The 13,735-nt window shown below is 32.8% G+C and overlaps 1 protein-coding gene across 5 annotated transcripts in view; it reads right to left on the bottom strand.

Annotated features, from left to right (window-relative positions):
• Nucleotides 1–4,733: 4,733 nt before the first annotated feature.
• LOC132703922 (sodium/potassium/calcium exchanger Nckx30C-like) overlaps nucleotides 4,734–13,735 on the bottom strand; it is a 141,668-nt gene continuing 132,666 nt past the window's right edge. For 4 of the 5 annotated variants that reach the window (XM_060673461.1, XM_060673493.1, XM_060673474.1 and 1 more), the window contains one exon: nucleotides 4,734–8,189. In XM_060673461.1, the coding sequence (XP_060529444.1) occupies nucleotides 7,949–8,189 (241 nt within the window). In that variant the 3' untranslated portion in view covers nucleotides 4,734–7,948. The remainder of the gene's footprint in view (nucleotides 8,190–13,735) is intronic. The other variant, XR_009619189.1, reaches the window with a different exon arrangement.

Here is a 13,735-nt window from a genome sequence, read left to right as displayed (position 1 = left end):
AACGAGATATATGACAAACTATTTGGACTTACATCAAGCGTCTTAAGTGCACCGATACAATGGCGACTAGAAATTACAAGCGTATACTTGGGCGGTCGTTAATTCAGGGATCATTCCCCAAGGACCGTTACAGATCGTTTAAAAGAATGATATTCGCGTTTTTCCAGGTTAACGCCGATCGTTAATCATTGTCGATTCTTTCGTTTCTGTCGTAACTAAACCTCGAAATTCACCGACGAAAACGTACGCGTGTTTAAGTTTCACCCGAAAATCTACGACATTTTTTAAACGTGACAACGCAGCACTTCTAACCTCATAAGAGAACGCAAGGAATTGTCAAACTGTAGAAGTTTTCTGTTTCTACATTGTTGTGTAATGATGGTTAAATAACAATATTGTTAAGACCTCAAACTATAACAATATTGAAACGAAATTATTAATAATTTTACACTTTTTATTTACTTGCAAACGAAGAGAAATTGTGTGCCTTGTTACCTAGCAGCAATCTTTAACATTGCGCGTTGTCGGACTTTGCAAGAATAAAGTAGCCGTGGGTTTTCGGGGTTTTAGGGTGAAATCTCGACACCGCACAAACGAAAACACGCGTAAATCACAGCGAAGTGAGCGACAATTTTTGCGACTAAGCTGCTGATATATAACGCGTTTACAGCTCTAAACTAATCGTACTTTCTCTTTTGTATAGGATTTTAAAAGTCTACCGATAAATTAGAAAGATATGAATTACGTAAGGCAGAAATGTAGACAATTTCAAAAGATGTGTTCGTTTTTGACATCGATTTGAGCTTAGAGTGAAATGGTACGATCAAGCATGAGCTAAATTATTTTAACTTACACGTAAATCTACATAAATAAAGAGTGGGTTTAAACGAAGTATGTGTGCGTACGAACCTAACCCACGTCGATGGGGTAGGCTCGCGGTAAAAACTCGTTTGTGCACGAAAAAATCTTTTTTAATGAAGTTGCACGTCGCTATAGGGCGCTCGGTTGCAGGTTCATTGAAAACCAGTCAGAAAAAGACACTACTGACGTGTCTTAAGCAATATTTTTTTTCGACAATCTAGTAAAACGAAATATATTTTGTTAAAGGCCTCTAATTTGTATCTCATAAACTGGCGGAAAAAATGTATCTGAAAAAAATTTGCTATCATTTCTAATAGTCGTCAATAAAAAACCATATTTTCATTCATCTATTTTTGAAAAAGGGAGCAGACTGGATTGTAGAAACGGTGTGGTCGAGTTCTTAAAAACTCAACAGAAGACGAACGATCCTATATAAACGGCATACTCACACTTTCGCAGATTTACGACAAGCAATAGATATGTAAAGGCTAGCAAAGCTCTGTATTCCAATACATATAGTTCAGTGAAGCCAGGCCAAAAAAATGCCATCAACTAAGACCAGGTTTTAGTGATAGGGGGAGGGGGGATATTGTTCACCCTCCCTTTTGCCGACCACCAGGTACTCAGAGCTAGAGATACATGCTGCGAGGGCTCCAACAAGACTATGAAAAAAAATAATATACTACACCCTCGCAGAAACAATAACTACAGAGGAACTAAGCCAAAGAGAAAAGGATCAACTGTGGAGAGGAACCCATGGAACATCCAAACTGGACATCGCAAGTGTTGACTTTAAGAACTCTCTTAAATCATACAATCATACAAACTGGTTCAGACAGAGGTTGAAAGAGTAAAATCACAAATTCAGTCCCTGCATCCAACCGAAACAAATATAGAAGGCAGGGAATATTGATGGAAAAGTATATTCCTACCTTACCGGCACTGAATCTGCTACTGGTCTTCATGCCTGGATCAAAATTATGGAACTATTTCTTACCGTTTGGAAACAAAAAGTTGGCAGGTCGGGAAAGAGGACTTGGTGCTACAGAAAGTGATTCCGTCTGAAAAACTATTTCAGTTTAATTAAATTATTGACATGTTGGGAACAGTTGTGGAAATAATAAATTATTATTTATAACATTTCCCTGCCTTAACACTTTGATCCCCCATAGTTAGTTAGTTTCTTGATTTTCATGTTGATTTTTTTTCAAATCATAAGTTTCACAGGTATCTTCGAACCATTCTGTATCAATTCCGGAAAAGCATGGCTTTCATAAAATATTATTTTTTATACAATGAGTACTACACGCATAATATTGCTTTAATGAGCAAAATGTGTCTTAATATTTTGATAATAAATTTTCCGAACCTTTTCGAACCCCTGTGGCGACGCGCATCTTTACCAAACCGTCTTAAAATTTTAACAGGCTGGTTTTTAATCCTTATCACACTAAGTAATAAAACAAATTAACAATAGGCACTTTCAGCAAAGATCGTGAAATCTTAGTGCCACTTAAATATGTACATATTTTTTTTTGTTTCTTCTACGTTAATAATTAGGTACTCTATCGTTTAGTATCTACAAACTAGATATGTATATTTTTGCTATGTTTAATTTCTCCGTTCTCTACGTCCGCATCGACTTTATTCGGGAAGTTTATGTGATGGTTCTAAATTTAAATCGGTCGTACAGTCTGTCTCAATATTCATCGTTTCGAAATAGTTGTATGCAAAACGGGTTGTGAAAAATTAGAGGACTTATTAAACAAGGAGCTGAAGAGTGGAGAATTGAAGAAAAGCGGTGATTTTAAAACTCAGCAGTAGTGATCAGAACCTAATAAGAAACATGTATTGTCTTTATCAGAGCTAAGTTGTTCCTACATTCGATAAACTGAAAAAGAAGCTACAAAATACAAATATAAGCCGTGCCAAATTAAAAAAAATAGAGCAGACAAGAACTTAGAAAAAGGAGAAGAAGAAAAATATTTTATTAACCACATATTGTACAATAATAATACAATTGCAGCCTGTCAATATGAGGTAAAATACAAAAACAAAATGTAAGAAGTATAAAAGTGTAAAAAAAAAGTATTTTATAAATAACACAGTAGTCAACAATAACAAATGTACAGGTCCACATGATGATCTTCAAACATTTCAGTAAGCCGAGGATTTTAACTTAGTTTTTTTATTTTGATGGAATACTCGTCCACACTATAGAAACAATTTTCAATAAGCAACACTTTAATATTTGTTTTGAACACCTAAAAAGCCATATGTCTGTACCTATCTGGCAGCATACTGTCTTATGTAACAAGTCTGTGCTTTGGAACTCTTATAAGATTTTTTGCACGTGTTGGAACTATGGGACACACCTTCAAATATATGTTTGTGAATTTCTAAAAGATTATGGACAATATAGATATAGGGCAGTGTCATTATCTTATATTTTTTAAAATATGGAGTACAGTGTTCATTGAGCTTAGCCCCAACAATAATTCTTATAGCCCTTTTCTGTATCCTTAATATTTGAACAGCATTGACGGAGTTTCCCCATAATATTGTGCCATATGATATGTAGGAATGAAATAAATTGTCATTAGGGCATTTTGGTCTAGGCTCTCCCTAATTTTTCTAAGAACGAATAAGCTGGAAGATAATTTTCGCTTAACAGATAAAATATGATCTTTCCAGTCAAGTCTACTATCAATTGTAATGCCAAGTAATTTAGGCGACTGCCGTTCGCCGTTGTCATATTTATCTAGCGAAAAGAATATTTTTTGAGTTTTGTCCGTATTCAATTTCAAATAATTATTTTTAAACCAATTGTTTGCATTGCTCTCCAGTTCCCCAATAATGTTGTGCTGGTTATTCCGATTCGGACCATATCAGGTAAAACTGGCATCGTCCGCAAATAAAGCACATTTGACAGACCCTAAAAAACGTCATAGATCAGCAACATATACTATAAAATATACCGGGCCGAGTACGGACCCTTGGTGGATCCCACTGAAGACCTTCACCAAAGAGGATCGCCCACAGACTGTTTCCTGTCTAATTAAGGGTTCCGCCGCGATATCTATACGTAAACAGCTTCTGTTTAATTTAATTATGAATTATGAACGAATTTATTGTATGTATTTCATGCCATTTTGTTGCAAGTGCAATTTAATAAGAGTATGCCAACCCAAATAAACAAAAAAACATTATTGCCAAAACTTTTAATAGTCCGTCCCTAATGTTGTGTCCTTTCACATCTGCCGGACTCGAGTTTTACTGCCGTCGGGAGGTAACTTCCATAAGCGAGCACGATGGAGATTGACGCAGACCAAACACTGATTTTAGAACCGCATTGTCATTTGTTCCGCCTTCCTTAAACGTTCAGTGTATGTATAAATTACATTATCGAATTTTAAAACTCCGCTATTCTCTACTTAACCTAGCAGCAAATAAAAACTAAGTGAACCGCTCTATTTCGTTCTGGTATTATGAAAGTACGAAATGTCCCCTACTTTTAAAAAAATTTTAAACTTTTTATTATTGCTATAGTGGTCGGGGATATTTCTATCTATAGTAAACTACTCACCGATCGCGATTTCAAGAATTACTGGTTACAATTACAATTTTACGACAAAACGGGAACATCAAACGCAATTGAAGTTTTTTATAAGTAAAAATAATCTGCCCATATATTTTAGAAAAAAAAAAAAAATATATATATATATATATATATATATATATATATATATATATATATATATATATATATATATATATATATATATATATATATATATATATATATATATATATATATATATATATATATATATATATATATATATATATATATATATATATATATACCGGGTGACACAAGAAAGTGGGAACACTCTATAACTTTTAAACGGCTTGAGATAGCGATTTGAAAAGGTTCGAAAATAAACTGAATGTCCACTTTTTGACAATATCTAGTCAATGGTTTGAGCGGCAAAACCAGAAACTTTCGAACTTTAAATGTCACAACCTATTTTTTGCAGTTTTGGATTCAGGATATCATTCTACGTAGTTGTTCTCTTTTTTTGTTTCTTTAAATTGTTATCTAATTTTTGAAAATTGTGTCTAGGAGGTTGTGACCATCATATATACTATTTACCGGGTCACCTGATCATGAACTATTAATTTTTTTAGTTTTTTCAAATAGCACCTTTTAAAACTTTTTAAAACCGGTACTTTTTTTGCAACATTTTAACACCAACATTTTCAAAATCCGTCAAAAAATAAGTTCACAGGAAGGAAAAAACCTGATAAGTAAATATATTTTTATAAAAACAAAATATTACTTAGGTGGCTTTGCTTCTATTCATCATCAAGTCGGCATGATTGCAAATTCTGACAGTTTGTACATTTTGAATTTTATCTTCTTTTTTATAAATATTAATCTGTTTTTCTTTTCACCGCATGAGCTTCGCGAGAGTCTCTTCTGCATTTTTAATCTTACCGACTTGACAATTAATAATGAATAGAACGGAAGCCACCTAAGTAATATTTTGTTTTTATAAAAATGTATTTACCTATCTGGTTTTTTTCTTCCTCTGAACTTATTTTTTAACGTATTTTGAAAATTTTTGTGTCGAAAGGTTCCAAGAAAAGTACCGTTTGTTCCCACTAGGGTGCTATTTGCAAAAAAATAGTTTATCCAAAAAAATCAATACTTCATTACATTAAATGTTATTTGCCATTAGACAAGCAAAGAAAAGTTTCGAGTATTTATGATGGCCCAGCCTCCTAGACATCATTTTCAAAAATTTAATAAAAATAAAAAAAAACAAAAAAAAGAGAAAAACCGCCCTATCCTACGTAGAATGATCTCTTAAATCCAAAAATGCAAAAAAATATAGGTAGTGTCATTTAAAATTCGAGAGTTACTGTCGTTTCCTTTCAAACCGGAAGTGCAACCATTGTCAAAAAGTTCTGGAGAACTAAAAATGGGAACTTGATCATACATGGTGCAAAACTTGCATACCAGGTGATAAACTTGTTATTTTGAAATAGGAATCTGACCTGTCAAAGTTGGAAACCTTTTCAACTGTCAATATCTCGAAAACAGTTGAAGTTAGGTACGAAAAATATCAGGAATTTCAGGAAGAATCCAAAAATGTGCTAATATACAGGGCGTCCTATTTGAGATCTCAATGTTGGAACTTGCAAAATATCTTAGAAATATAGTTTATCATCATTGTTATGGCCGTACAACAAATTTGGACGAGTTTCTTTATTTAATCTTCTAGAACTTTTAATAGGCCATTTAACGAGAATCATCCTGTATCGTGTATCGAATTATGCGTCTACACCTTAAGCGCAACTTTTTTGTTCTTACTTTTATTTAAAAAAAAGTTATTCTGTATAATATATTCTGAGTGGTCTAATGAATTTTATGTATATATTTGATATTTTTATAAACTTCCAGGTATTATCATTCTTAATTTATGTTTAAATCTTTCGAATATTGACCATTTGGAATGGATAGTTACTGAAATATGTCAGGAAATTACTATATGTATGAATGGGAATGTATGAATTAAAACTTCTAAAGAATTCCAAAAGAATTTTTACAGGGTAGTTTTTGGGTCCATCTTAACTTTTGAGTAGTAAATTTTTCAAAAATAAAACATATTTTTTTAATATTTGTAATTCCGCTTTTTCAATGAAATTTGTCACACATGTATCAGGGGGCATTATTTAGTGTACCAGGTTCTTCTAAAAATAAATGAATGCAAACGTCATTATTTATTTTAAGGAAATCAGTGGCGTGTCTTTGAACAAATAATATAATTCTATTTGTTTTTGCAGTTTTAGTGAAATAAAATAACATCCGAATAAGATAAATAATAAACGACTCCTATTTAAATTTGTTTTATTCATTTAAGTTTGCGCACTTCGATTTTTCGAAGTATTTTAATAAGACGGACTATTACTTAAGTAAGAAATGATAATGATAACAATTCTCTTAATATTAACGATATCGTTATGACTATGCAAAGAAGGAGTTTTAATTTTCAATAAACAAGAAATTAAATTTCTTTAGGAATGATGAAATGATTTTATTTTGAGAGAAATCAGTGGCGTTCCATCAGTGTCTGCCAAAATAGGCATATTAAATTCCTTACGACCGCCACTGGTGTATTTTGAAAAAAATGTGGTAGACTAAATAATACCTCTTGATATATAGTAATGTATTTTATTTTTGAAGACGTCACCAAAAGTTAAGATGTTTAGGACACATGTTCACATGACGTTTTCTTTTTGAGATTGACATTCAGCTAAAAAACCCGCTGTATAAGTAACTAAAAGAATTATGACTATTGCATTACATTAAGTTTTTCTTTTTCATTAAACTAAGAATAAAAAAGCCCCCTATGTCTTAATGTCTAAAGCCCTTTTTTAAATTTTAATTAAAATATAACCTGCGAATTTCATTCATTTCAAAATCGCGATCGGTTCCTATTATCCATTAGTAAATTTTATGGAAGTAGTTTTGTTCTTAACTGTTGAACATCAAAACTGCCTATCCAAGTACTACATATTGCTCAGGTTCGATTATGGCGTACAGACCTACATGACCTTTAAAATAAAAACGTGCTAATTAAATAACTAGTGCAACGTATATAACATACCGAAACTATATGGTTGTTGTGGTCGTTTTTATTGTTTTGTGCTAGTTTTCACTTATGGTCACAAAAAACAAAGTTCCGTTTCGATTCTCCCAGCTTGTCTACGCAGTAACCAAATGAAAACGACATATCAGCATTGAACCCGAGAAACAATTACCAAAATACTTACAAATCCTTCGGTACAAAACGTTATATAAGTCGTCAGTTTTAAGTAAAACACTATATATTGAGATTAGGTTACGGTACTGCACCACTTCAGTTTTCCAATCAACCATTTTCTAATACTTCTACGATCGAAGAATGCACTTTCGTTAAAAATTAACAAAATGGAGAACCGCATTGCTCAGTACCCAACCCCGGACCTCACAAAGTCTTTTTAAACATGTACGAACATTAAGCCGAGTCGACACGATCTAAACTGGACAATTAATATAATTGTACTCGAACATGAGCGACACCGCGACAAAAGCGAAATATAACAAGAACATGGTGAAACCCAGGCCCTTGTTCATCCGCCACTTGAAGCAAGCGATCGACATAATGACAAAGATCAACATCATGAAGAGGATTGTTATCGAACACACCATCCCTGTAGAGTTGACCTCCACGGCCTCGCGATAGATGATGCCAAACAGCAACCAAGGCACTGGTAACCTGCAAGAGAAAAATGCTTTTAATGAGAGTCGAAACTTGGAAAACCAGGGTTTCATTTGGAATGATTTTTTCGCAGTAGTAGAAGTTCGTTATTTCTACATCCACCGAAGCCGATAATACACACATTCTTAGCTAAACGAACATATTGCAGATCTCTAACTATAGTTTCGCCACCCGTTGATAGATGGCAGTCACAGGTCGAATAATTACAGGTTCCGAGCTAGTCAAGGAAATTTTGCGCTCATCCACACGTGGCAAATGTCAAATTTCTTTAGTTAGTTTGGAGTCTCTTATTTTTCGACCTGTTTTGCCCTTTGTGGATTTTTTTTCCATCAGAATTTAATTCCTGGACCTGCGCTGCGCTGAATGGTGAAGCTTTGATTAGGTCTTTGGTTACTTGGTGTCTGTAATTTCGTGATTTCCAGATTTCTCAGAACTATGCTAAACTCTCCTAAAAAAAGTTCCTTGGACTCTCCTGCAGATTTCAAATACTATAATTTTGTTGATACAGGGTGTCCCAAAAGTGTCTCTCTGACATCAACTTTATTTTAAATGGAACACCCTGTGTATTTCGACATTTTTGGAAGCCTTGGTTAAAATAAGCCATTCGAATTTTGCATGGTTTAGACAGAAATTGAGGTTATGTGTTTTTTTTTTTTTCATATTTTGATTACACCGTATAAAATTGTGTTGTGATGCTACTGATTCAGGTATTGCGAATTTAATTACCAAAATCTCAAGATTTTCAAATGGAATACCCCATATTTTTATTCAGATATCAATTCAATGATAAAAAACAATGTAAGTTTGTAATTTATCTGATATTTAAATTTTACTTACTTACACCCGTATAAATTCTTGTTGAATATAAAGAAATTTAAATAGCAAAGAAACGATACTACTTCTCTTAACGATATATAACACTCCAGATATACGAATAAATCCTATTGCTAACAGTACAGGGTGTCCATTAATAGGTAGAGGTTTTAAGAAAAATCAACTCTATACCACCAATGGTCATTACCGTACAATGCAACAAGATTATTACCTAAAGTTTCGGAATTTAAATTCAGGTAAAATTGTGGCCCGTAATAGAAAATATTTTTATACCTACTTGTGTTTAATATTCCTTGGTTTGGTATACTACTTAGTTTAAGTTTATTAGTAATCATTCTTATTTCGTGTGTAATACAGCTTGTGTTGAATCGTGTGCGAATTATGCAAAATATGTGCGAGTATTCTATTGAGACTAAGGAAGTTATAAACAATGTTTATTTGGCTCTCATTGAACGTGGTGCTAGTAAGCCAGCATCTTGAACCAGGCTTGAAAAAGATGAAACCGGTGTTAAATGTGGCAAAACTACCTTATGGAAGTGTATTCAACACATAGGTTTTAGATTTAGAAAAATTGACAAAAGGCAAGTTTTAATGGAATCTTTTAGAATTCGGAAATGGCGACTGGAATATCTTGAAAAAAATAGGATTTACAGAGAACAAAGGTCAATTATTTGCTTGGATGAAACCTGGTTCGACACTTATGATACCCCAGAATAGGGTTGGGTTGACTCAACTGATAAGTGGAAAACAAACGCGCCATCAAAAATAGTTAAAAGAATAACTATTTTGCGTGCTGGCTCTAAAGATGGTGGGATTCCAAATCGACTTTCTCTGTCTGCGAAAAGTTGGTTTAAAAACAAACTAGTTTCAAACATTCCTCCTAATAGCGTAATTATAATGGACAATGCAAGGTCTCACAGTAGACAGTTGACTAAAACCCCGTTCCTCATGTGATACAAAAGCAACAATCCAAAACTACATGGATAATAACATTTATTTTCACAAAGATTATACAAAAAAGCAATTAATTGAGGTTCTACAAAGCTTGAACCTACAAAAGGAATAATTATGCAAAAAAATTAGGGCATACAGTTTTGGTTAGTTTAAGCTTAAACCTTACCACTGTATATTTAATCCCATTGAACATGTTTGGCACCAACTGAAATCTGCCATTCGTCGTAACAATGATTTTCCCCGTGTTAACTCCAATGTCCTCAAACTTATAGAAACCGAAGTTTGTAACTTCCCCCTTCCACAAAGTTACGCAAATTCTGTTAAACATATAGAAAAGGCAGAACAATCGTATATCCATATTGCAAATAATATAGAATAAATGATAATTAGAACAGGCGATGACAGCGATAGTGATACTGATATATTATGTGAATAATTTTAAGTAGTTTAAGTAGGTAATAAAAATAATTTGTAATTTTATTTTAGGTTTAAACATAAATACATACATAAATAAATAAACATTGTTTATTATCTTTCCTAATAAAACCCCAAATAATTAAATTCTAAGCAAAGTACGGACCTGTTCGGTCATATTTTATTTTTACAGCTTGTCCGGGTCTTTCCTTAATTCGTATCAGTTAGTCACTTTCTTATATCTATGAACAGACTGTACACACTTTAACAGATTTAATAAAACTTCAGAATTCTTATTTAAAGAAAGATTTAATAATAACAAAAATAAATAATTTAAGTTTATGAACTTTTCAATTAGAAATATTAAAAACAACAAAAAGAATCAGAAATGTCAAAGTTTGTTCATACCTTAATGCGTAAAAAAAGGATTGTGATGTCATAGCCAACTACGTTTTTAAATATTTTGATATTTCTTTATTGTTTTGATGCCAGATGAAACGAGCATTGTAATGTACCAAATTGACGAAGACTTTTTAGTTAACTTTTTTTTATAGATTTATTTATTCAATCTAGCTAGATAATTAACCACTAAATGTTTCTTTAAATAAAAATAAAGTTTTTATAAATCTGTATTGTTAGCAATAGAAGTATTATATTTTCAAAAGAAATAGTATCGTGTCTTTGCCTCGAATATCTCAAGAAGTGAAGAATTTAAATATAAGATAAATTACAAACTTAAATTGTTTCTTATCCTTGAATTAATGGCTGAATAAAAATATGGGGTATTCCCTTTGAAAATCTTAAGATTTTGGTAATGAAATTCGCCAAAACGGCACCACCTATTTGGCACACCCTGTACAAGCTGAGGCGCATCTGTCAAATTGATCTCCTTAGTCCGTGGTTAAATTTTCATTGCAATACCTGGATCATCAGCGTCACAACAGAATTTTATAGGGGACAATCAAAATATGAAATAAAAAACACACACATAACCTCAATTTCTGCCTAAGCTATGCAAAATTCGAATATATAAAAAGAAAATTTACTCATTTTTTGTATTCAGCAAATGAGTGAGGAATAATTAGAGAAGTATTCAAACTAATGGGCCCTTAAATTGGTCAACTGCATATTCCACTAAAGTATTCCAGCCCAGCGTTTCGTATGAGTCGATATTATCGAAGTTAGAGCGCCTCGATTTAATAAATCCGGTGGACTGTTCATTATAAATCAGAAATACCCCAGGGAGCATTTGGATTGCGAGTCGCTTCTATGGCTGGTAACACGAAGTCGCGAAATAAATTTGATACAATGTTCATTGGTCCGGGACCACATGAAATTATATCTACCCATGGGATAACCGTGATTATTTTCCCAGAGGTAGCAATGGGATATCTAAAACAAAATGTTTTATCAAAATAAATAAGAACTGAAAGTTCAGATTTCCACGAAATTATATATTATGACATGACAATAGTTTCGACAACACCGTGTCTTTATCAAATGAAATATTTACCTGTTACTATATACGGAAAAATGAAAATAAAACCTTAATTAATGTTGTGGTAATTTAAGTTTAATAATGGAGAGGTATTTAAATCTAATTGATCGTTAAGCAATACATTTGAATGTCTCATTTTGTTAATCTCCATGGCTTTCAATAAATTTAATTTTCTACTTTTTGTGGCTGTGTGTAATATATCAAAATTGTCGTCAAAAATGTGTTTTTCCGTGTTTGAGTGTGTAGCATAATTAGAATCTAGACTAGACTAGAAAAACACATTTTTGACGACAAATTTGATATTTTATATAGAACAACAGAAAATTGAATTTATTGGTAGTCATGGACATTAACAAAATGAGACATTCAAATGTGAAAGCGATCAATTAGATTTAAATATGAGTACCTCTCATTTATTGAACTTAAATTCTCACAAAAACATTAAGGTTTTATTGCCATTTCTCGGTATATATAGTAGTAGGTAGTTTGTATAAAGACACGGTGTTGTATAAAAATATATAATTTCATGAAAATCTGAACTTTTAGTTCTTATTTATTTTGATAAATGGATTTTCATCAAGTAAAAGCCACCTCAAAATGTATTATTCAAAAATGCTTGAAAAAATATACTTTCAATAGGAATTTTATTTTTCCGGGAAAAAAATAAATAATATTATTTATTAAAGTAGTACCAAAAATAATTTATTTATTTAATTACAAACCCAACAGAATTACTTCTTTTACAGAGTAGATTTAAAGTTACTAACTGACGATACATGCCATAAGTCACACTCTTACTATAACAGTTAGTATAGATATCGTCTACGCAAAAATCCACGGAAATTTCGTGTTATATACGCTGGAACATAATAATAACAATAAGAATAATTCGGGGGCATTGATCAAATTACAGTGCAAACTGCTCTGTATAACGAGAAACTCTGTATTACGAACAAAATTTATTGTACTATTAGGTCTCCATACAAAGCTATGTATTAATCCACTCTGTATAACGAATGTCTCACTCTCTATACGGAACGAAAAAGGGGCACATCATGTGACGAAGTAAGGAATGTAGGCCGAAAATTGCTTTACTTCGGGAGATAGAACGAGGAGGAAAGAAAAGTGATGTGGGACGTCGATCATTCAGGCTGAAGCGACAGGCAGTTCTAGTAAAAAACTAGTAAAAGCCAAAATTTGAAAATTTGGAGGCAACGTTGAAGTGGTTCCAACAGCAAAATGTACCACTGTCTGGACCTATCGTAAAACAAAAAGCAGAAAAGTTTGATGAACAGTTTGGCATTATCGATTTCAAGGCTTCAGAATTGTGGTTGGGAAATATAAGTGGCGAAGCCGGTGATGTCGACAGCAACGTCACTAACGATTGACTGAAGAAGACTTGACCAAAACTAGCAGAAAAGTATGGTGACGACATTTTTAATGCTGACGAAATTGGTATTTTTTACAAAATGACGCCAAGCTCTTAAATTTCGAAGCGAGAAGTGAGATTTTTAAGAACATCATGCATTTGCCTGTCACTTACAAGGCAAACACGGCAAATTCTTGAAGAGGCGATACGGAAATGGGATGCAGAATTAAAAGGCAGGAAAATATCACTTCTCTTAGATAACTGCCTTGCACAAAGCTTGGAAAGAGGTGACAGCAGAAACAATTCAACACTCCTATCGTCATGCAGGATTAATTACCGAGACAGAATGCGAACAGCAGTTTCAAATAACAATTACGTTTACAAGTTGCAAGATTTTATGGTGATAGATCAGGATCTGCCTACAACAGCAAACTTGACAAAGGAAGCCATATTACAACAAGCAAGAAAAGGTGA

The sequence above is a fragment of the Cylas formicarius genome, unplaced genomic scaffold (genome assembly GCF_029955315.1).
Source record: "Cylas formicarius isolate icCylForm1 unplaced genomic scaffold, icCylForm1.1 PGA_scaffold_10__41_contigs__length_53128322, whole genome shotgun sequence".
NCBI lineage: Eukaryota > Metazoa > Arthropoda > Insecta > Coleoptera > Brentidae > Cylas > Cylas formicarius.
The sequence above is the reverse complement of the archived record's forward strand: the minus strand, read 5'-3'. Positions and strand labels throughout refer to the sequence as shown.